Consider the following 24,338-nt stretch of genomic DNA (forward strand, 5'->3'; position numbering starts at 1 on the left):
AATGTTTTATTTTGTTGTTTGGCAAAGTTCTGTGATTACATTGTACATTGGGTGTGTATTAAGGTAGGGGTGGGCAACCTCTGACCTTTCAAATGTTTTGACCAACAAATCCCAGGGACCTGTAGGCCAAAACAGCTGGAAGACTACCAGTTGCCCACCTCTGGTTTAGAGAAAGGGCAGACAACATATAAAACCTCTAAAATAAAACATTTGGGTTTCTACCGTACTGGACAAGCTTAAATGATAGTGGATTGTTGTAATACACACTGGATCTGCTCTGCCCAGTTTATGATTTGGAGGCAATGGCATGAGGACGACATAATAGAAGATATTGTTGCAAGCTTTTTGAGTTAGTGCCGCAAATGTAGCCATCAGCAAACGCTCGGAGGACTTCCAAAAAAGGTCTGTTTCACAATTTCCTCTTTCACAGACAGATGTGAATTTGATGTGCCGTCGCATCACACAGCACCATTATATTAATATTTACCTTTTTGCACTCGCTCACTCTTTAGGAACTGGTCTTGCTGCCAAGTAGAGGTTTCTTCTGTTTAACACTCCGGCTTGCTATATGCTTGCACCTAATTTGCTTTGCAGAGTAACAGCCCATGGGTTTGCCTTATGTTTTTTTTAATGTACATCTGGGCCTGGCTATCAGCTTCCCTGCACATTTTCCTTCTCATTGTACGAAATATTTATTCCACCTATAAAATGGGATTTGGGGTGCCTTCTGCTTCCAGCTTGTTTAAAGGTTAAAATTCCATATGCAGAAAGCTGCCTAGCAATTTTTAAATGCATGATTTCAGCTATCTTAAATCTGTTGCTGAGTAAATCAATGTGATCTCTGACTTGTTCAAACCATATGTTTAAGATTACTTGATTACTATGGTTATTTTTAAATACTGATGCTCTGTAGGCTGGGAAAATATGGCTTGATTTTGTTTTCATGGTGTATTTGCAATTTCAAAGTCAAAATGTGGGAATGATTGAGGAATGGGGGTAACCTATCCAACTTTGCAAGTCTTTAGAAATGGGGATTTTTAGGGGGCATCTAATAAGATATATGTCTCAGTGCAAAACTACCTACTTTCATCCTAACCTCCCCATTTATAAGGGACCTCAAGCTGAGCTTTGACAGCTACCTCTCAAACTTGACATTCTTTTAATAAAGGGAGCCTGGGAAACACTTCAGCCTTTCCCAAATCCTGTAGGATCTCCAGACAAAAGGGAAATGCTGCCTCTCCTTTGGACTCTTGGGGGCTCTGTAGAACATGTTTATCTTGCAGAGAAGAGTGGGAGATTGCCTCCAAGTGCCACCTTCTCAGCAGAAGATCCACCATACTGTTGCTTTCAATGAGCAGATTGCCTTTAGTGAGTTCTCAAGAGAAAGCAAATGGGGTGGGGGAATGGATTTCTAGCTCCTTACTTCATAATATACAGGGTGGGATCCTGCTGTCTGCCCCAACACACACATACATACACAATTATGATTTTAACATATAGGAAACAGGTGAATCTGAAAAAGCTAAGATCCCCCCTTTTTTCTCCCATATGTTATAGGGCTATAGGAGTGTAAAAGCCAGCCCTTTGTATTCTTATTTTCAGGAATTCCTTATAAAGACATTTCATTTCATTAAACAGGAATATTATTAATGAGGATTATCTTTCTTTCCAGAAACGATACTATTTGTGGCAGGGGGGATGTGAGAAATGGAATAAGGAGTTAAATAACATATATGTCTTTGTCTGGATTTGTTCCCTTGCAGATATTTATAGACAATGAATGGCATGATTCAGCTAGTGGCAAAAAATTCCCTGTCCTTAACCCCGCAACTGGAGAGAAAATTTGTGACGTGGAGGAAGGTGATAAGGTATGGTTTTCAGTCCTTGCCATGCTCTGTATGCTCTCCTTGGTTCTCGGCCTTGTCTCCATTCCCTGAGGCCATTCTCTTACTGGAGGGCATGTCGTGGTGGAGCCGGCTGGTGCCGGAGGTCAGACTAGATGGCCTGGGAGGTCCCTTCTGACTCACTCTGTTTCTATGTTTCTATGAGATGCAGTTGGTAGCCTGAGGGTCAGGAAGAAGAGTTCAGCTGGCTCTAAATGGAGAAATCCTGGCTTGATTACCCAGTATGGGATCCCAGCTAACTGGAAAGACTGGCTTGTCATTGAAACAACCGCGAAGTGGGGAAGAGTTCTACATCTGAAGGAGACGGATGTTGAGCATGATCCTTTTGGAAGCATGATCCTTGTGATCAAGCCAAATGTGCCTTTAGAAAAACTCTTAAGATTTTTTGACAACTTGCAAAAGAAGCTGACAGGACTGATTAGCCAGCATCTCTGATATTGCACAGCTACCACACCTCAAATCCAGGAGTACTTTTTAAAGAGGACAATGAATAAATATTCAGCTCCTTTCACCACCAGCTTCTCTCCGTATATGTATATGTATATGGAGGTGGGCCTGGTGATTGCACAGTCTTGAAATAAATAGTGCAACTGATTAAGAAACATCAAGGATACTCAGAGTGGCTTCTACTTTGAGCAGTTTCTTTGTGTACAAGAGATTAAGACATCCAGTGCCAGGCCTTTTTTCTGTTTAGCATTTGTTCTTCAAACTATCATGGGTTGACAATTGCTATAAACTAAATAGTCCACTGAAATGCACAAATCCAGGGAATTAAGCAAGCAATTGGACTCTTCAGAGCTAGTATTTAGCTGGTGAGCTACGAGATGTTAGGACTTCAATCAGTATATATAATACAACTAACAAAGGAGTGTACTTTGCTTTTTTTAAAAAAAATGGTTTGCTCAGAAAATCAGGAGGGCATTACAAATCAAAGACCTACATGGGAGTGGAAATAATATCCTTTTAGTTAGATTATTCATTCAGGCTGCACTCACTAAACCCAGGCAGCCTAAAACATGATTGCATTTTCAACTTAGTCCGTGGAATGTGAAGTAAAATGCATTTACACTGCCATGCTGCCTACTGCAATCCTGTCCAACATAAATCCAATTGAGCCTCAAACTGCAATCCTATAGACACTCTCCTGAGAATAAATCAACTGGATTCAATTGGACTTCGACACAGATCTGCATTGTATTACATTATTGTTGTAATCGTCTTTAAAGTGCCAGTAAATCTGGAAGAGTAAACTACTATTCCATGTTTAACACTGTGGGGTTTAAAGAGCATTCCTCGTTTTTGCTGACTAGATGTAATTTTATTTATTATACTTCATTATTAATTCTCATATTTCTGTACAGCCTTAGAGACTAAACTCTTCGGATAATTTACAATTTTTGCTTCAGGTATTATTATTATTATTATTATTATTATTATTATTATTATTATTATTATTATAACATTTCTATGGCTTCTAACTACGAGGAAGGCAAATTTGTTATCTCCAAGATCTGATTTGAGTGCTTTGCATGTATCCTCCATGAGAATATAGCTTTTCCAAAATATGGAAATAAGTTTTGCCTGTGTGCATTGGATCACAGTTCTTAGCAGGTGTGTTATACCCACACTAGCGGGAGGAAGAAGTGGGAGTATACCAATAAACATTAGAAGCCAAAAATGGGGCTTGTTTGGAGCTAGGGTCTGAAGCCCCCAGAGCTGACCTCCCCAACCTGGAACTCTCCAGAGGTGTGGGACTACAGCTCCCATAATTCCAAGCCAGTGTGGCCATTGGCAGTAGCACCCCAGGCCAGGAAGGCTGCACTAGAATGCATGACCTAAAGATACATGCGAGTGACTAATGCGATTCAAACGAAATAAATATGCCATCCTATACTTATTTAAATATGTTCTCTGTACAGGAAGATGTCGACAAAGCTGTCAAAGCAGCGAGAAAAGCTTTCGAGTTTGGTTCCCGTTGGCGAACAATGGATGCTTCAGTAAGAGGAAGGCTATTGAACAAACTGGCTGATTTAATCGAGAGGGATCGCCTCCTGTTAGCTGTAAGTCCAAATGTTGCCCTGGCCACATTTTAAGCAATCCACGTCATTAGAATCCAGTTTCTCAGAGCACATTTGAGAATTTGCATGGGTGCAACACAAAACGGGTTTTGAGTGAGATAAAGGAAAAAGAACGCTCGTTTTGTAAGCCGTCCCAAGATGCCGAGGCATGTGGTGACGGCATATAAAAGTTTTAAAGAAATAAATAATTTTAAGAAGCTCATAGTTGTACTGAACACACCATTTCATTCTCATGAAGAGTGGTCTGTTGCATTCAGTTTGATTTGTTGTTGTTGTTAGTCGCAAAGTCTTGTCCGACCCGTCGCGACCCCATGGACAACATTCCTCCAGGCCTTCCTGTCCTCCACCATCCCCCAGAGTCCACCTAAGCTCACGCCGACTGCTTCCGTGACTCCATCTAGCCTCCTCAGCCTCTGCCGTGCTCTTCTTTTGCCATGTATTGTTCCCAGCATCAGGCTCTTCTCCAGGGAGTCCTTCCTTCTCATTAGGTGGCCAAAGTAATGAGAAGGAAGGACTCCCTGGAGAAGAGCCTAATGCTGGGAATAATAGATGGAAAAAGAAGAAGGGGACGGCAGAGAATGAGGTGGCTAGATGATATTAGGTTTAAATTAATGTCCCTATTTCTGTGGTTAGGCAGACTGCAAATTTTGCCATAACTAAAGCTCCCACAATCCCTTTGAGAACAAAATTGCACTAAGCAAATATGCCTACTACCAACTGCCTCTCCACTGACTTCTACATCCCAGGTGGCATTTCTCTGACATCTTGAATATTTTTGTATCCTCTTGCCTGGGGTACGCCACCTGCTGCCTTCAGTTGCTTTGAATGATGCCTCGCACAATCTGATGGGGGGTGTAGCTCAAAACATCTCAAGGGCTTCAAGTCGCCTACCCTTGTTCTAGATCAATCATGTGCACACACATATATACAAGAAAATGGAAAATATTTGGTTTTGATGTCAGCATTACGAAGATGCTGCAGGCCCCCAGATGCATCTGGAGAAAGCTGGGTTTTCCTTGTTCAGTTGCTCCTTGCATCTGGTGATCAGTGGCATGGCATACAATTCAGCTGCTAAATCTTTATGTGTTTTCGCTCCTTTTTGAAAAAACACCAACAATAATTCCTAGCATGTTTATTGTCTAAATATTAACTGAAAAACATTTGCCCCTGCAACCTAACTGAGATTATCATCTCCCAAACAAGGAGAAAATTGCCGAAATAGAATGAGCTCATTGGCTTATCTCAGATAATGTGGATGTATTTGCCTGAGATGGAAGAATTGAAATAAATGTGGAAACTAACCAAGAGACGTTAATACTTTCTTAAATGCTCTTTGCTTAGCCAACAGAAACAAATCTACTCTTAGGCTGGAATAGATTTATTTTTCCATAAAGACATACCTTACAAAGTAAGATTCCTTCAGGCAGGCCTCTCTTGAAGTGGCACTTCTGCACTTCAAAGAATGCAAGAAGAAAACTTGCTATCAAAGGTGCTGATGAAAAGATACGGATTAATGAATCTTATGTGTTTCTGAATTAGGATCTCCTTCGTCAGGCAATCTTACAAGCCCAAATTCTAGGAACAGGCCAAGCCAGCTTCCAAAGATAATGGCAATCTCTCTTAAACTATCAGGTACTCTCTCCAGGGTGCATTTGATGCACCTGGGGTGGGCTGGGGTTTAAGCTTTAGAGTTCCAGCATCAGAGTTCCAGGACTTTGATGCTGAGACTCCAAAAGATCTCCCATTCTCCCTCTGGACAATGTTGGGAGGCCGTGGGACTCAGCCCTTAGTGACGTGTGCCAGTTCTCTGTAGCAACTTTTTTCATCATCAAACATACATTTCTTGAATGGGTTGCCCTTAATTTTGAAATGTTTACTCATCAGCATTTTGGAGGGATGTTTTATGGATCCCTATGTCATAGCCAACTCATCTTCAGCAGTTCAAGACTGGTATGAATGTTGTGAATATTTTCAAGCAAATGAGTTAGGGATAATGTCTGTTTCATTCACTTTATTACCTGCAATTAAAAAATTGTCTGTCACTGTACATGTCATTCCTCCCAAATTTCAACAGCATCAGCAAAAAAACTGGAGTTTCCCTGCACTTTACCCAAGGCTAGGGAAACGGGCTTCAAAACAGTCAGCAGCATTTCATGTTCCTCTCAAGCCCAGCACTGAGAACTTTAGTTGTCACTGTGTCATCTATTTTTTTCAGCTGTTTGTTCACAACTTGCCATCCAATTAGGCCAATTCCAGATAGAATGCTTAAAACAGTCCAGTATTGAGTTCCATCATATGTCCTGTGGGAAAGTGAGCTCAGTTCCTCCCACGTTCTTCAGATCAGCTGTGCAACATAGTTATTTCAGAAGTATTTTGCAGTTCCACAACATTAGCCTTTATTTCTGGAGCATGGAGTTCTTTGGCAGTCCTACACTGCACTTCACTTCTTTCTAGATTACTTTTCATCTTGGCTACATTTGCAGCATTATCTTCGACCAAACTGCATATTAGACATTTAATTTTTTTTCTCATGGTTTGCTGTAGCTTTTTTTTTTTTTTGCTACTTCTTGTACATGTTGTTCTGTGGATGCATTTCCAGATGCATCAGTTGTTTCCACAAGGAAGGCAGCCCCTTCTTCTTTTGTCATACAAGCACATACAATGGATTGATTGTGGACCTTGATCCAACCATCAAGACTCAGACTATTTTCCTCTCCTGACTACTTCTATACTGCTCAGTTTCTGTCACATAAATTCAGAGGGTTATAGGCGTCCCCACTGGTGCCTTAAAGAAATCGGCATCATTTGAGGAAACTATTGAGAGCAATCCTGAAGATTTTAATAAGGCTTATTTCCAACTTTAAATCATGTTAGGCGAAAAAAGTCTCCAGGATTGGAATAACTTCAGTCAGAGTTGGAAAATGGAGCTGATCAGATCTGTTATTTTTCATGTCCATGTACTGCTGTTAACATTTACGTATCTCTGGAGACACAAGCTGAGTTTGAGGATGCAACATTTTATGATGGTAACTTCTGGACTGAGCATTTGACCAAGTGCTAGAGAGAGAAGAAGATTAAATAATCTATATGGAAGCCCATAAAATTGAAGCCCAAATCCAAGACTATTTACATTTTTTAATCATATATATGTGTGTGTGTACATTTTCTCATAATACAGATTAAGAATTTAGAATCCCTATTCCATAATTACATCTTTGAACTATAATACATTCTAAATTAAAGCTATAAACATGCAGGACTTTTTGTTAGCAAAAGCTTTTTAACAGTAAATTTTTAAACAATTAAAAATAAAACATGCTTAGGTATCCTGCTTCTAGTTCAAGACTGAACTGAATACTTAGGCCGGGAGAAGAGAACAGAATTAAAACTATGTATAAAACATTGAACTATTGTTTTATCCAGATTCAGGATGGGGTTGAGCAGGGGATTATTTTCATGCTTTGTTTAGTTGTTTCCTTTTAAAATAGAACGTTCATTTTGTGAGGAGCCCTAAACATCTGAGAAGGTAACTTATCAGAAAGCTGGGTCTGAAGTTCCTCACACCTGTTATTCACTAACCAGTTACTTTTGCCACTTTGAATGAGTGATGGAGCAGGCCATCCCTTTATAGAGTTGCATGGAATGTCATTGCAATCTTGGTGGCATTTCACCAATATAACCACTTCCATCACTGCAACTGGAGGTGGGAGAGACTCCGGCTTCTTGTGCACCCTTGAAATCTGCTCTGGAGGGCTGGGAAAATATCTTGGAGAAGATTTTTCGGCAGCACAGGAGGACACAATACTGTAATGGAGCAGGAGAGGAAAAGGACATCAGATGTAGCCCATGCTGCTCTAGACCTTCTGCGGAGGGCAGTCCTACCTACCTCACCTGATGTGGTTCCGCTTTGCCATAATCATGGCATTCCCAGAGCACAGGGGTGTAATTGGCATTGTTCTTAAGGGCTTGTGGTTGTAGAAAGCAATTTAGGTAGAATGATTACTTTCTTTCCCTCTTTTGCTCTAGACGATGGAAAGCATTAATGGAGGAAAGCTTTTTGCCAACTCCTACCTGATGGACCTAGGTGGCTGTATCAACACTTTACGCTACTGTGCAGGCTGGGCTGATAAAATCCAAGGACGGACTATCCCAATGGGTAAGTCATTCCAACCAAATCATTTTTGAGCAGAGAGAGGATTTGGATTTAAATTTAAGAAAGTTTCTTCAGCCAAAAAAGTTTGACACCTGGGAAGTATGTAACCTTTAGACATGTAAATGTGGGATGGTTGAAGGCTCATTTTCTCCCAGTTGCTTCTTAATTCAGGGGCTTTTTAAATCACTCACTCGTTTATGTGAAGCTCTTGCAGTTATGCATATTGGCAAAGTTGCATTATAAAGACAGTTAAAAAGCAGCATCAGTGACCTTAACCTCACTTGTCTTCTTTTCTCTTTGTTTGGAAACATCTAGAAGTATCTAATCCTTCTGTTATATTTGCCAAGCCTTGTTGTTTCAGTGTGGCTGGGTTTCACTAGATGGAAAGGTAGCCTTCTCTTCCACCAACCCTGCATGGGCTCACCCTTTCAGACATGGAGTTCAGCCATGAGAGCCTGTGAAACAGAAGCACAACTTATATGCTAGTCTTGAAATATAAAGGAAGCAGGTCTGCAGAACCTCAACCCGATCACACACCTGGAGTAAGGAGCAAATAAAGAGGCTCTAATTTCTAGGAGCTTTGAGCCCTAACATGTGCATTTTGGTGTTTTAGGTGATTCTAAGCAGATTCTGTATTCATTCATATCTTAAATCACTTTACAATATTTCTACATTTGTAATATGTTAAACAAACATTATAACAAGTAATGAATCACAAAACTAGGATTAAATTATCACAAACTCCTATGTTCCAGCTATATTTTCATCAATTACTCTTCTGGCTGCTACTTGAAAATGTGTAATGCACTTTCTGCCTCTTAGACCTGCACTTATCCTGCAAAAGCATAGCAAAACCAGATGTCTGTACCCTCTTATGTGCTATATAAATGACACTTTTCTAAAATCTTTCCAAATCCTTGGATCCATCCACTGCAGGAAGGATAATGTGTGTTACTCAAACAGCAGCCCATGTGATGCTCCATTACCTTCATAGAACAACCCTTTGGAGAGTGATCTAACCCTCACCCCACAACTAAGGGCAGTTACACTCTGTATGAAGCTGACAGTTTAATGGTGAATGGAGAAAAAAAGACCAAAGGGAGGAGATTTCAGCAGGTCCACATTTTCAGACCCCTGCAGAGTATTGTTTCAGACAGCTTGGTTATATAGGCAAATACTTATGCCTGGCTGCCCACCACCTCCTCCTCCCATCAGTCATGTTTTTTCCTTTTTGCTGTGGCCTGGTTGCCTTGTACCTTAACTCCATGCCCCACCTCCCTTTAAAGCAAAACAAAGGAAAACAAAGTTTCTACAGCAGTTTAAACAAACACAAACAAACCTGGCAGCTTTGTACTATGGCGAAATTTAAGTCTTCTGTTTAATTCTTAAAAGTACAGGAGTTCTAACATGGATAGACTGGCTGTGTCTGTCTTCCAAGTTTTAAATACTGAATCTAGGTATATTTACCTCTTCTTTTCACTGAACACAGTACAATAGCATCAGAACATATTTTATTTCACTCTTGCTGTATCTTGCTGATATGTTCTTTTTCTCTTGACTAGATGGAAACTATTTCACATTTACAAGACACGAGCCTGTTGGCGTCTGTGGCCAAATTATTCCCGTAAGTTGGATCAATGTACATAATAGATAAAATGGGTTGCATCCAGGCATTGCCTTCCGCAAATGGGAAGAGGTACTTCTGTCCACAGGCTTTTTGCGCTAGTGGAGGCTTCTGCAAACAGAAAGGGCGATGTGATGTTTGCATTCTCTCTCTGCCTGCAGCCGTCCACACCAGCTCCCACGCTTGTCCTAGAGGGTTTTAGCAGCCATGAAAGGCTATCCCAGAAGCCCCCAATAGCGCAAAATCCTGTCTGCACACAGGATAATGTTGGATTTTTACTTTATTTAACTGACATTATCCTCAACAGTATTTGCAAGTGCTTTTGGGTCAGGAATGGACAGATCAGTCTATTTCCAGTCAACTTCTCATCTGTTCATTTCCGAGTCTGGGAGATGCAGTTCAGTTCAGTTCAGTTCAGTTCATGCAAAACTCACAAGAAGAATAAATCCCTGAAGCTTCTCTGTATGTTTCATCCAGAACTGTTTAACAGTTTCAGTGAAAGAAATACTTCAAAACCAGTATTATAAGGGAAGCCACCAGAACAGTGAGAAGCAAGAATATGAGGACTATGGTACATATGGTGTGGCAGATCAGTGTTTAGATCTCCTGATGTTTTTTAAACAGAAATATTTCTGATTTAGATAGAGAAAACTAGGAACAGATGTGAATGTCATCTGTTCCTGCTGCTGCAAGCAAATTCATCACGCCTCCTTCTTCCAGTTTCTGCATTTGAGTTCCTTAATTATCTTGAAAATTCAGCTGTATTTTTTTTTCTGTGAGGCTGTAAGGCAGAAGAAAATGGAGGCAACAGAGACAAATAGCAGCCTGCATTGAGGCGCCAATCTCAGCCCTTACATGGGTTTAGAAAATGGCCAGTGCGGAAGATTGCATTTTTTCCATAGTTGCCTTCAAAGCATATAAACAGAATGCATCTTCTGTCTAGAAAGCTGTGCAAAAGCACACATGTTCTGCCTGCCTTCTCCTACCTGATTTTCCTTGTTAAGATATCCAAGGATTGATTCACATGACCACACGAATCATAAAATTGCCTACAGCAGCCTGATGGACACTGGGCTGAAGGAAGCAGCTGTCAGGAAAAGCTTCTTCCCGGCACCTCAGTGCTGGAGGCATCCATGGAGACTTATCACTTGATACCCTTGAGGGTTACGCTAAGGGGCAGGGGCTGGGTAGGTGAAGTTCTTAAGGCCCAGCTCTGGCCTCAGCTGAATGCTGTGGCTGCTGCTCCTGGAGATGGCCTCTTTTGAGCAGATTTGGAGGCCAAGATACAAAGGAGCCTTTTCCAAAGATGTGTGTAGGCACACATGTACAGCCTGAATGCCCAACACTCCCAGTAGTTCTGTTAATCTGTCCTAAGGGGTTTTTATTCAGTATAATTACAGCCCTGCTGAAAGCTAAACAACCAACATGTAGACAATTCTCTCTAAATACCTGTGAAGCTTCGAAGGGTCAGGCCTTTTGCACCGTGAGCACTTCGGCCTCTCATGCCTGTTGCAGCTCAGCAGAGCACTTACTTCCAAGGCCTGTGAGAAGGAGACAGAGTCAGCCTTTGGTAGCCTCTGAAGAAGAGCCAGAAGGGAACTTCCTAGGCTGTAGCCATCAAAGTGATCTCAAAGAAACTGTGGCAAGTGTTTCTTCAATTCCTGCAGGATAAGGGCTGCTTTGTAAAGGGATCTTATTAGTCCAATCAACATAATTACACTTCAGCTCAGATTTTGCTTCAGGGCTTGGAGAGAATGAGTTTATTCTCCTCAGAGCAGCTGGAAGGGCAGGTCTGGAGAGCAGATGTCAATGTTTTGGGTGGGCGCCATGGTCTGCCCAGCAGCTGTCCCTGGGAAACAGGTACCATCTTCGTGGCCATTGTCACACAGAGAGCAGAAAGCCTTTCATGAAGATCTTACAGACCACAATGGCATTGTCATCATCCAGTCCCAAAATAAGCCCCACGCTGTCATGCTGCAAGGACCATGACTAATACAGGCACCACTGAGTGACCCACACCCAGCGTCTGCCTATGGGTTGGGTGTAGGATGTTGTTGTACCATGGGTTATTGTTGGTTGTGGATTATTGTACTCTCTGAACAAACTCTGGCGAACAATCCAGGGTTCACCATCCAACAACAACCTATGGGTTATCTTCATAGGTTGTTCATAGTTAACAATTCATGGCTTGTTAATCAGCTGGTTTCAGACAGCATAACAACACATAATTCAACAAAAACCCACATTTGACAGATATTCAGCCCTTGAATGAGGGTTACTGCATTGTCCACACCAATTCAGTGTGATTGCTTACGTACACTGACATCGCATTAGCCAAAACCTCAATCCTGTATCAGTGGGTATTGCAGAGTCATGCTTGAAAATATATTTATTTGTTTGTTTATTTCTGAATTGTTTGTTCACTCAGTGAGTGCTTGAAACAATTTACAACAAAACCATAAACACAATAAAATGCAAGCAGTCCAAACATAAAGCCAGAACAAAACAGATGAGATACATAACACTAAAACAGGAAAACCTGCTAATAGCAAAGAACAACTTTAATCAATAAAATCTCAGTGAAACAATATTTAACAGGGAAGTTAATCCTGTATAAGAAATGGCATTGGAAGACAATTGTATTTCAGTTGACCTGGCACAAACTGGCCCATGCTGTATCTTTTGGTAGAGATCTTATGACTTAAAGGTCTAAATAACTAGCAGGTGTTTTATCTCATCAAACGTATATGCTTGCCAAAAGAATGTGCTGTTTTGGAATGTGGGAGGATCCCCAAGACATAATGAAGCTTCCCATTCCCCTTCCTTTCTCTTAAGGGAGGCACAGGATGGTACAGCTCAGGCTGCTAGTCATGAATATCTGCCAACAGGCTGATAAGCTGGCCTTTGCAAGCAGATGTGTTTAATTGTGAGACCAACTCAACCCTCAGAGGTTGCAAGTATGTAAGTCCTGAGACTGTGATAGGTCAGGAACCTCGACACAACCTGTGCTGGCCATCTTCAGGTGACCCTCTATCGCTGCTATTCTGAGGTGCCCAGCAAAGGCTCCCCTATCCGGGTTTTCCCCGCCGTCACCTTTCCTGTGGGCGGGATACACAATAGGGCCTCAGAGGAAGAACATGCAGCTCTGGATAGGTTCATGTGGGAGGAGATGGGCTTTGAAATAGCTGGCTCCAAGCTGTCTCTTTTATAAATAAGGAGCAGCATGTTGCTTTGGGCCCAGAAACAAATCGGAAGCTTCCAAAGCTCTCTGAGTATTGTTAAATCATCTGCAACAAGTACTCCAGAAAAAATCAGACTGCTGTGTTCTGTACTAGCTGTAGTTTCTGAACACCTTGCAAGGGTAGCCCTCACAGAATCCTTCCGGGAAATGTTCAGGCACAAATCGCATGTGACTTGCCCATGTTCTACAGACCATGAGAAATTGTGTTTTAGAGAATGGCCAAATATTGATCTCTTGGCTGCTATTTTTTCACAACCTTTTAGTGGAACTTCCCGCTGGTTATGTTCATTTGGAAGATTGCCCCAGCTCTGTGCTGTGGAAACACAGTGGTGGTCAAACCGGCAGAGCAAACTCCACTGACTGCTCTTCATATGGGTTCGCTAATTAAAGAGGTGAGTTGCCATTCCAAGAAGGGGCATTCATGTCAGTGATCACTTACCTTTACGTTGCAGTGCTTCTAAACAATCAGGGCTAGTCTGCTTTGTGTCAGTACAGCTTCCAGCATGTCTAGCCTTGTCTTGGGGAACTGTGATGTACTGCAAACCACTGAAGCAAATCAAGGGCAAGAACCTCACATAGTTTTCCAGCCTAAATTGCTCAGAAAACAAATCATTAGCAGCTTAGTAAACCCAACATCTTGGCAAGCACTGTGCCTTCTGGAGGCAAAAGCAAACAAGAGCTCGGAAAAAGCAAAGTGTTTGGTAATGGGAGTGGGAAGGCTGGTTTGGTTTGTCCCAAGAGCATCTCAGTAATGAAACTCTGTAAGGTGAATTGCTATCTTAATTTTTGGACGGAACTATTTGCTCTGAACATGGATTTGAGCAGGGCTGGGTTCGATGCACCCAGGATAAATATATGTGGTAAGGCTGTCATTTATAGCATCTGAAAATGTATCTCATTCAAATCAATAGGATGGAAAGATGTACAAATGCCACAAACTGAGATGTTATAGGCAGAGAATGGTCATCATTCAGTGGTGCTTTGCATGAAAAGTTCCCAGATTCAATCTCTTGCATCATCAACTGGAGCTACAGCAAACAAATCTTTTCTGGGAATTTGGTATACTGAATCTATATGGTTAGTATAGAACTGCATAGTAATATGGTATATAAGTGTAGAACAAGAGTTGTCAGAAGGTATATCTCCAGATGTTTTGGATTCCAACATCTCCCAGAAGCTCTTGCCTACTTGACCAGTGACCAGGGATGCTGCCACTTGAACACTCCTGGAGATCTATTTTCTCTCCACCCCTGGTGTAGAAGACCACTGGTATTCTGATCTATTTTAGAAACTGCGGGTGGAATATCATTTCAATTTCCCTTTAAGTAGATTTGCTAGGAAGGTTTTCGAGTGTTTTCTAAATGGAATATCATTCAAAAATAAGATTTTAATCTGCATTCCAAACTGTTAAAGATCATCTACCACCTTAATACTCTACACCAGAGTTGGGAACTCTGTGGGCCTCCAGAGGTTGTTGGACTGTAATTGGACTAGCCACCATAACTAATCATGAGAGTTTATAGGCTTTATATTCCAACATCTGGAGAGCCACACCTTCCCTACTTGTGTAAATCAGGCCTTACCTCCCAGTAAACTTGGTTAGGACTGGTGCGTGAACATAAAGTGTATGGGCATTTGCAGCATTTTCCAGAGCAATGGCAGTTTCTGCGCAAGCTATAGAATGATTGTATGTGTTTCCTGAGAAGATGATTAAGCGATACAGCATGGGCACCGGAGAAGACAATGGACATTCAGTCTGCCATGTTTCTTTGTATCCAAAAGGATGGGAAATGGAAAGTAATCATGGCTGTGAAAAAAGTTGATCCTTCTTCGCAGTACAGTATCCAGGCAGAGTAGTAACAAAAGTGACTCAGCTAATCTTGCCCTTATGTAACAACAACTCATCAAAAGCAAGCAAACGTGAAAATCTATTTGCGCTTAAATGGTTAGAGATCAAAAAGTAGCACCAATCCAAGTGTCTCACATGAATGAGAATTCAAATGCATGTTTTAACATGCATATGAATTTTAAATATTTTGTAAACAATATATTTTAAATATCTCTCTCATATTCAGTTTTGAATATGAGAGAGAGAGCAACAGGCAGTCTCTTCAGGTCAGGTTGTAAACAAGCCCATCCATCCAACTTCCTCCTATGGGTCTGGCAGACAATCCTATGATAAAGAAACTGGAACTCTCTACTTCTCTCTCTAATTATAATATTTAGTAGTTTTGGTCAGAGGAGCCCTTCTGCTGAGGCATAAAATATGCATAAACTATGCAGTATTGCAATATTTCTCCAACTGTGGGGCAAGCAAGATAACTCAAGCGACAGGGAAGCGGAGTGGACAGATCCAGAATCCTTCAAAGAACAGAGGTTTCTCTTTGCAGGACTGCTATGCTATTTACAACACTCCTGTACTAACCAAGAAAGCCACAGAGTGACAGGAATATGTGGGAATGTCTGACTTTGCTGCTGCTTCCCTCATCTTCTCACCATCTGTCTATTATCTGCAATGCCTTGTTCTAGTTTCTCTCTCTAATGCTATGCTTGGGTTAGGGATCTAATGTGCACATTCTTAAACACGGCCCCATGAGTTTAAACTAAGGGTTCAGAACCTGATGCCCACAGACCAAATCTGGTCCTCTGAGATTTCCTACGTAAGCATATCCCCTTTTCCCTGGCCATCCTCTCTCTGGCAGTTTTCTGGCTTTTGTGCAGATTCCCCCTCTAGCCACACCCAACCCATACTTTAAAAGGCTGAAATAACTCTGGTGTGGGTTAGTTACCAGCTGTAAGAATTTAAGCCAATATATACTGGTATCTTTAGCCCTACTTTCTCATAGAATAGTAGAGTAGGAAAGTGCCAAGGCCATTGGGTCCAACCCCTGCCATGGCAGGTCACCAATTTACACCATCCTACCCGAGTTGCACCATCCTGAGCCCTCGGCTCCATGCATCTCCAGAATATAGCCTGCAATAATTTTTCTGAAATGGAATTCAGTCCTTGGGCTCTAAGAGGTTCAACATCCCTGGTTTACACTGATCTGCTATGCTCCAGTTTAACAGGTTTGCGAATCAGCCTGCTAGAACTATACTGTTCTAGCTCTCGATGCTGCCCAAGTGTCCTTTCAGACTTGGTGAACTTCAAAACTGGTTTTACTTTCCCAGCTTTGCCCACCACCAGCTGGTCACCATGGCCATCTCTTCAGAAGCAAATGAACAAGATTCCCATTGTGCTGCTGTGTAGCTCACTGTTGGTGAGAGGCCGAGAGAGAATGCAACCACCAACGGAAAAGCATAAGAGCAGTCAGCAGCCGGACATTTCAGATCATCACTGCCGGGCAGATTCACAAACAAGTTAAACTGCTTGGCTTTATTTACCAAATTTATCTTATACCCATGGAGTCAGTCATCTTAAAGCAAAGTTCTTTGGCATAATTGATTTGTCCATGGGGCTGCATTAAATGGAATCGGAATTAAGACTACTGGATGCCAGTGTTATATTCTATCAATAAAGCAGCCTGAAATTGTAAATAGGTGGGAGCTTTCATCGCAGGCTACATGCTGAGAAGGAGACAGACTGCCTTATAAGGCAAACTGACTAGCAGTTCTCCTGTGGAATCGCTACTCTTGGAGTTGACAACAGCACCACTTTCGAGCCTAATTCATATGCAATTGTTGCACCAGCATGACAACCTTTGCTGTGTAGACCTGTCCTGTGCCAATAAGATAGAATTTCTGTGCATTGGGAATCCAACAGGCAGAGCAGCCAAATGATGCAGTTATTTCCAGGTGTTGCCCCCCCACCTTTGCAAGATGTGAATGCAAGAGGTGCCCCATTTCTTGTGGGTCCTATTTAGAGATGTCATTGCTGCAGTTTGCTGTGTGTGATTAAATAAGGGAAACTGTGTACATTGCCCCTGAGCTGCTTTTAAAAATGAAGGGAGGAAAATGCAAAGAATACAAGAGTCCTAATTGCATGATTGAAGAGTAAAAGGGTGTTCCTTTCCCTCTGCTCTTCAGGCAGGATTTCCACCTGGAGTAGTGAATATCGTACCAGGGTACGGACCCACTGCGGGAGCAGCCATCTCAAATCACATGGACATAGATAAAGTGGCATTCACCGGCTCCACAGAGGTATTTCCCTAACACTGCAGACAGCTGTAAACAGAATGTCCCTGAGCTCCCAGTTCTGACAAATGATTTAGCATCTGACTTGCTTTGTATAACCGTGTTAACTTTTTCATGCTGCGAACTCGTTAAACAATGTCATCTTGATGATTTGTTGATTGTTAATAGCTACCTTAAAAATGTCCATGGGTTGCATGAATTGAATGAATATCCCTTCAAACAAAAGAATTTCAGGAAATAAAACTGATTTTCAGTGGTAGCAACACTGAGGACTTCCAAGACTATGGGAAGGCCAGAAGATTGCATTTCAAGTTAGTGTCGCAGGTCTCCCTGCGTAATGTATAACAAATGTCTCAATTTCTATTTTTTAAAGACTTCATTGCATACCATATTATATATGCACCATACTTCATACCAAATAGTAGTAAATGTAATAGTACACTATATAAATTTTGGCATTTCTATTCATATCTCATTCAGCTGCGTGTTCACACAAAAGGTCCATTGCCTAGAAATCTTGCATCCTACAAAGAGAAGTGGCATGTCCTTCTGTCCCCATATTTTCCAGCTTTTGAATAAAATGTTCATCTTTCAGAGGAGTACTTGATAGAAATCCTTAAATGGACTTTGCCCACATTCTGGTCTCAGAAGGCTGATAGAAGCTTCTGTTAATTTCCAGCCAGTTGTACTTTCTCTGGAGCCAAGATTATATACCTAACATTGAATCACAGCTATGACTGGAGGTGGAAGGTTGCTTACAGACACACGCGCGTGTGTGCATCCTCGTGGACGCGCAGTTTCCCCCGATGCTGTGACATCCGCATGGCTGATGAGAGGAGTTTGCAGCTGGCCTCATGCATGGTTGCAGGATTTTTTTGCCATGCCCCCTCAGGGGCACGAATTGCACCAGGGGAAGGCTGTTCCTTCCCTGATGTGTGCCTGACGGGGGCCTGAGACAAGAGGCAGCCCTGGCCGGGGATGAGTATACTGACCTATTTCAGTGGCAGGACTCCTGTTGGCTTCCCTGGAACAACCATTTTATTACAAGGGCGCTTTATACGTTCCACATGGAATCCTTGCAAGTGCCATCCAAGTGCAGAAACCTTGCAGAATGACTTCTATTTCCAGAAGATGCATGCTTTATATCCCTGCTTCATAAACAATTGCCAGTAGTATGGAGTTGTTACTCCAGGTGAGCCTTTTTCCTTCTCGCCCTTGGTTGTCTACTATGACTGGTAGCAGCTCGCAAAGAGTCTTATGACAGGGCCCTTCACACCTTGCACTGTTGGATCCCTTTGTTAATTGGAAATGCCAAGAACTCAGAGGCCTTCTGCAGGCAAAGCCAAACCGCTGTCTCTGAATGTACAGCCCCTGTTTTTTTGCACACACATGGCGTCCTGACGCAGACTGCTTTTTCCTCGCTGCCAGTGGCTGCAGGGAAAGAGTACCATGCAAAATCCTTCCCTGCCACTGAGATAGGCCGGAGTACTCACCGCTGCCAGGCTACTGAATGGAGGGCACAGCAGAGAGCAATTTGGCGGTGGGGTCAGGGCACCTATAGGGGGTGGGCAGAGTAAAGGCCTTGGGAGGGATGTGATGTACCCCTGCAGACGGGGACAATGAAAATCAGGGATGGAAGTTTGTCTTCCCCAAGTGCTGCCCACCCCCCTGCAGTATTCTAGCAGGGTCTCCTGCTAGAGGGAGCTGGAGGCCAAGAGGGCATGGTGAGCTCACGCACTTCTTGTGCATGTGTGTGCACATGCACTCTCATGTGCACACTGCCATTCGCATTTGGAAAACCCTGCACTGGTTACACCATCAAAGGGCAGTTTGAACTTCAGTGGGGCTAGACTCCTATGCTACCATCTCTGTCTGTTTCACGTGCAAGCATTTCATTTGTGCTCCCTTTCAGGTTGGCAAAATGATCAAAGAGGCTGCTGGCAGGAGCAATCTGAAGAGAGTCACCCTGGAACTCGGAGGGAAAAGCCCCAACATCATATTTGCAGATGCCGATTGTGAGTGGCCTATTTCTTTTGGATTTCTTTTCCATAAAAGCAGTTGTGTGCATCCCATTTTGCAAAGCTTAAACTTCAGGGAGCAACCGGGCTGGTGGAAAGCTGGAGAAATGCAAGGGATGCAGACACTACGGCAGTACTTACAGCTATGTAGCAAGCAGCTCGGATCAAGACACTCAGCGCAGGCCTGACTCTGGGTTTATTTCCTTTGCAGTGGACAGTGCTGTGGAATATGCTCACAATGGCCTGTTCTACCATCAGGGACAGTGCTGCATCGCTGGCTCTAGGATTTTTGTAGAGGAGAAGATCTATGATGAATTTGTGCGAAGGAGCGTGGAGAGAGCTAAGAAAAACGTGCTAGGCAATCCTCTGACGCCTGGAGTAAAACAAGGCCCTCAGGTAAGGGGCAGTAATGAGGCTCTGTGGGCGGGTTATGGCGGCTACAGGGGGACTCGGGAACAGTGCTTCTGGCTGCTGGGCTAAAGTTGTGCCTTGAGCCATCACAGGTCTTGCGAAAGTCCCAGGCCTTCTGGAGCCAGAAGTACTTTTTAGGTTCTTTGCCAGCTCTCCCCATCCGCCTGATTTCTGCCTATTCCTGCCCCTATGCAAAGGGGGCACTGAATCTCTTGCAGCCTGCGGGCCAAAGGGTGCATTCCAAGACTGGATGGGGCAGAACGCAAAACGGGCAGGGCTTAAATTCCAAAAATTCCAAGATTAAAGTACTTATTGCCAGTAACTAAGCCTTAGGAGAAGCATTACAGCTGGGTAGGAATGTGCAAAAGAGTATTGGGCATGGTCTCCAGACTTGTTGGACTGCAACTCCCATCATTCTTGCTGCAGTCACAGGCACTAGCAAGCTGCTTTGATGCCTGGCATTTGCCTTGAAGATGCTTCCTGCAAACTGGGCTGTTCATGTGGAGAGCCACCTTCAAACATTTTCCTCCAGGCATCACTGCCACACCAGGCAGCCCTGGCATTTTAAACCAGGCCTGGCAGAGTTGGAAATAAGGCCCCTGTCCTAATTGGTGCTATTAAAAAGCAGCCAAGATCAGAAACGTCTTGCTTTGCAGGGGTGGAAAACATTAAGCATTCTGACATAGTATCTGCAAGGAATCTCGCTTTTTGCACTAGAAATCCCAAGGGCAATAACCGCAGGTAGAGGATTCTGCAAATGGTAACCCTAGATTCTGCAATTTAATTAAATTCCCGAGCATCCTTGGATGAACAACCTACCAGTTCCTTTGGGGCAGGAAATACCCAAAGTGGTAATACCCTGCACATTTAACTTTGTGCCACTAATAAGCTTGTTAAAAATGTTTAAAATGCACTTGTTAACTGCTGTATGTAACTGCAGGATTGAAATCCATTTTCTACGTTCAGAAGTCTGTGTGACTTCTCTGGAGTAATTGGTGAAAGTGGCATTAATGCAAATAGAGAAGTTGTACTTTAAAATGTACCCCACTGAGTTAAAACACTTTAGGAGAAATGAATATAATTCTGAGTGAAGGGAATTTAAGGAAAGCCTTGGCCCAAGAGAATACAGACTTTATAAGGTAGTGCTGAAAGTTGGTGGTTTGTTTTTTCTTTGTCGTCGTCTTCTGTGTTTAAAATCCTAATTACTGAACTTCATGGGAGAAACTGGCAATGATCCAAAATTTCAAAGGCAAATTGTTGCTTCATCTCTTGCTGGCAAAGAGTTTGTTTCTGCTTTGTTAATCTTAAGGCCAAACAAGCCGCTGGGGAGTGACTTATCAGTGCAATATTTTCTGTTCAGATTGATAAGGAGCAGTATGATAGAATACTTGCACTAATTGAGACCGGGAAAAAAGAAGGAGCCAAACTGGAATGTGGAGGAGGCCCTTGGGGAGACAAAGGCTTCTTCATCCAGCCTACAGTTTTCTCTGATGTCACAGATGACATGCGTATCGCCAAAGAGGAGGTAAGCAATGCAGACTCTCTGCATTTTCACTAGATATTATGTTCCAATAGTTGCACAGGGAAGTGCATTTTTCCAATTAAATATGCAGATTAGCATTTGCATGGAATTCTTCCCAATCTAGGACTTTTAACCAAAAAAATATCTTTTTAAAAATGCATGCGTTAGTTTGCCTCAACTGAATGGTCAGAGGGCAGCATCAAACCATAATCTCAGGTCTTTGTTGCAGTCATTAACTGTATCATTTACCATTATGTAAAAGATTGTATTTTTCCTTTTAAAAGAAGTGCACAAGGTGGCTTACACAAATATAAGAACATGAAAAGAACAAATCATTAAAATACATTGAGTTAAGGACAGCTGCCAACACAACAACCAAAAACAAGCCATTAGTAAATCAAATATAGTAGCAACAGAGTCAAGTACTGCTTGAAAGCCCTATTTCTACATGCCCTAGTGGAACACAGATAGAACGGCAGGGAAGGGAGTGGCGCGGATGGGGCACTGCCATAGAGGAAGGTCTGAACTGCATTGCCACGAACTGCATTTCTAAAGCAATGACTTAGGCAACAGGGGTGCACCAGTGGATCTTAAAGGGGAAATCTGTATATCCAGAGGAGGAGGAGGCGGCACAGCTGGAAGCTTCTGTCCTTGCATTGTTGGATAAGCTCAGGAATATTGCAGCTTTCCTTGGCAGTTCCTAGATAGTTTTAGCAGAAAGTCACACCAGTCCAACAGCATGTGCTCCAGGTGTGCACATCCAAATTGAGAGCCAGGAGTCATTACATGCGACTCATTGGTTACAACTGCAGTAAGAAAAGGTTTAAAAACGGCTGAAGGAGGGAAACGAGCGTCAAACGGCAGCCAACTAGCAAGACAGGCCTTCCTGTTTCCTCCACCCCACATCTTCCCAACACACTTATACTTCCTGGAAGCTGTCCTTCCTGATCTGATCACCTACCCCCTCTTTCTTCCAAGGAAGTTTTAAGATGGACACAGAGATGGGCTTTTAAACAAAAATAATCAGACCTGGTGTACTGAATACATTTTATGGGTAACACCTGATTGTGTCTGCGTGCTTGTGGAACTCACTGCTTGCACAATGAGGGTTAATTCTGCACACTTTTGTCTCAGTTTCTAGTATCTTTGCACAAATAATACATTGGGAACATTTGTGCAAAGACACTAGTAACTGAAACAAAAGTGTGCAGAATTAATGAGCACATTTAGGAAAATTCACAGGAAAATATGTAGATATATTTATGCAAAACCCACTCCCAAAGCCTTGAATCTCATATGGACAAATAGTAAATGAACTTTCTGGTGGAAATCAAAGAACTCAAATGAACTCGAGTTTTCCTTATTTGTACATCCCTATTTCTAGTTGCTCCACCTCAAGCTCATGACTATAACAGAAGATTATTTGGCAAAAGGAGTCTTTAAGACTGCAATTCTAGTGCTCTTACTTAAAAAAAGTAAATCCCATTGTGCTTAAGAGAAGTACTTCTGAGTAAGCAAGCATTTGATTGTGCTGTAATCCTGCACACAGTTACCTGGGAGTCCCAAGGGGATACAGCAGAACATACTTCTGAGTAAGCATTCACAGGATTGTTCTGTAAAAAACATAGTTTCTGTACAGATATTTTAAGATAGAAGAACTGAGAACAGATTATCATAAGACAAGGCTTAGCAATCACAATACTTACTGAGGACCATAAATTGTGCAAGGTGGTAGTGATGACTAAGATAAATGCAATTTTTGAAAGACTGAATAACTTCATGGAAAATCTATACCTACCATTGCTGAAGGGCATTTGAAAGAGGAATTGCTGCTTATGATATGTACACTTATCCCATTTTCACCTCTGCTAGGTTCTGTAGATTTTTGTACTGCCTTGCTCACCTTCCAAACATATGTGAGCAGAGGTGACAGTGAGACGCAGACTCAGGCTAACACTCCAGTCTTTCAGGGGAGAGATGTTTCCCATATGTTCTTATTTACAGTAACCATGTAATTCCTTGAATTTGCTGAGTACAAAATAAAGTCCATATGGAAAATTCTATTACCAAAAGCTTTAGTAATAGCAGCATTGTGCTGTTTACTTGAGTGAAAATACTGAGGTTAGCTAATGACTTGATAATCATCAAAAAAGCTGAGTCTTGAAGCTATTGTTGTTGTAATAACAGTTCACACAAATAAAAAGATTCTTTCTGTTTGCTGTTGCTTTGGTTCCACACTTATGCAGCAACTTAAGGAAAATGAAAAAACACAAATTCCATAAAGGTTTATGAGAGGAAAACATGAAGTCTGTTTAATTTTTTAAATGGAAGCTTATGAAAATAAATAGTCTGTAGAAATAGTCTATATTTCCATGCTCATCATTAGCATGGATTCTAATAGTCTTTTTATGCCACCTGCTAGAGATTATTGCAGAAGCTTGTGGCAAGATACTCATGTTCAGCATTCTGTCAGGTTCAAGGCAGGATATGCATGCAAATCTTTAAAGAAAAAAGAATCCAGGTTTGCTGTTCATGCAGTTCCTGGAATAAACTATGCTTATGGTCTTGCTTGCCTGGAAAACCCCATCCTCTGACACAAATTTTACACCAGGCTTCCCAGCTCATAAAAAGCTAAGAGCATGTGGCCTTGTGAATATTGTTGGACTACAGCTCCCATCAGCCCAAACCACCAGAGCCAATAGTGAGGGATGGTACAAGTTGCAGGCCGCATATTCCCATCTCTGTCTTAAAAGCAGAAGATGAGCTATGCCATAGCATACATTTCCTTGCTTTGTATGAGCACTTTGCTGCTAGTTCTCAAACACCAATCGCTGTCCGAGCAAAACCAGAGGTTTCCATGGTTGGAGTGTAGCAGAGTGGAATCCCATCTCTGAAGGAGAGAGACATACCGCGTGCCTTTGGGCTTCAGCTTGATCCTATGAGCTGCTTCTTTAATGGGGCTGCATGCTGTTCGGTATGCAACCTGCGGGGAGGGGGGTGAATTTCGCAGGAACTCAGCTGCCATATACCGACTCAGACCTATTGGGCCACCTATTTCAATACTGTCTGCCAGGGGTATCTATTTTGGACTACAATGGCCATAATCTCTAACCACTGACCATGTTAGCTGGGGCTTATGGGACTTCTGGTCCAAAGGTTTTATGCAATATCGGTATATACCGACTGGAGCAGTTTTACAAGGTTTTTGATTGGGGTCTTTCCCAGCTGTACCTAGAGAAGGCAAGGCTTGGAC

The 24,338-nt window shown here is 42.3% G+C and overlaps 1 protein-coding gene across 1 annotated transcript in view; it reads left to right on the top strand.

Moving 5' to 3' along the window:
- Positions 1–24,338, top strand: part of ALDH1A1 (aldehyde dehydrogenase 1 family member A1) — a 43,625-nt gene that overhangs the window by 10,869 nt on the left and 8,418 nt on the right. Inside the window, exons 2-10 of the mRNA XM_044446275.1 lie at positions 1,764–1,868; positions 3,824–3,964; positions 8,009–8,138; positions 9,698–9,759; positions 13,264–13,392; positions 17,027–17,140; positions 19,047–19,149; positions 19,364–19,548; positions 20,924–21,088. Of these exons, the coding sequence (XP_044302210.1) occupies positions 1,764–1,868; positions 3,824–3,964; positions 8,009–8,138; positions 9,698–9,759; positions 13,264–13,392; positions 17,027–17,140; positions 19,047–19,149; positions 19,364–19,548; positions 20,924–21,088 (1,134 nt within the window). The remainder of the gene's footprint in view (positions 1–1,763; positions 1,869–3,823; positions 3,965–8,008; positions 8,139–9,697; positions 9,760–13,263; positions 13,393–17,026; positions 17,141–19,046; positions 19,150–19,363; positions 19,549–20,923; positions 21,089–24,338) is intronic.

Source organism: Varanus komodoensis, unplaced genomic scaffold (genome assembly GCF_004798865.1).
Source record: "Varanus komodoensis strain SLA01 unplaced genomic scaffold, ASM479886v1 scaffold5, whole genome shotgun sequence".
NCBI lineage: Eukaryota > Metazoa > Chordata > Lepidosauria > Squamata > Varanidae > Varanus > Varanus komodoensis.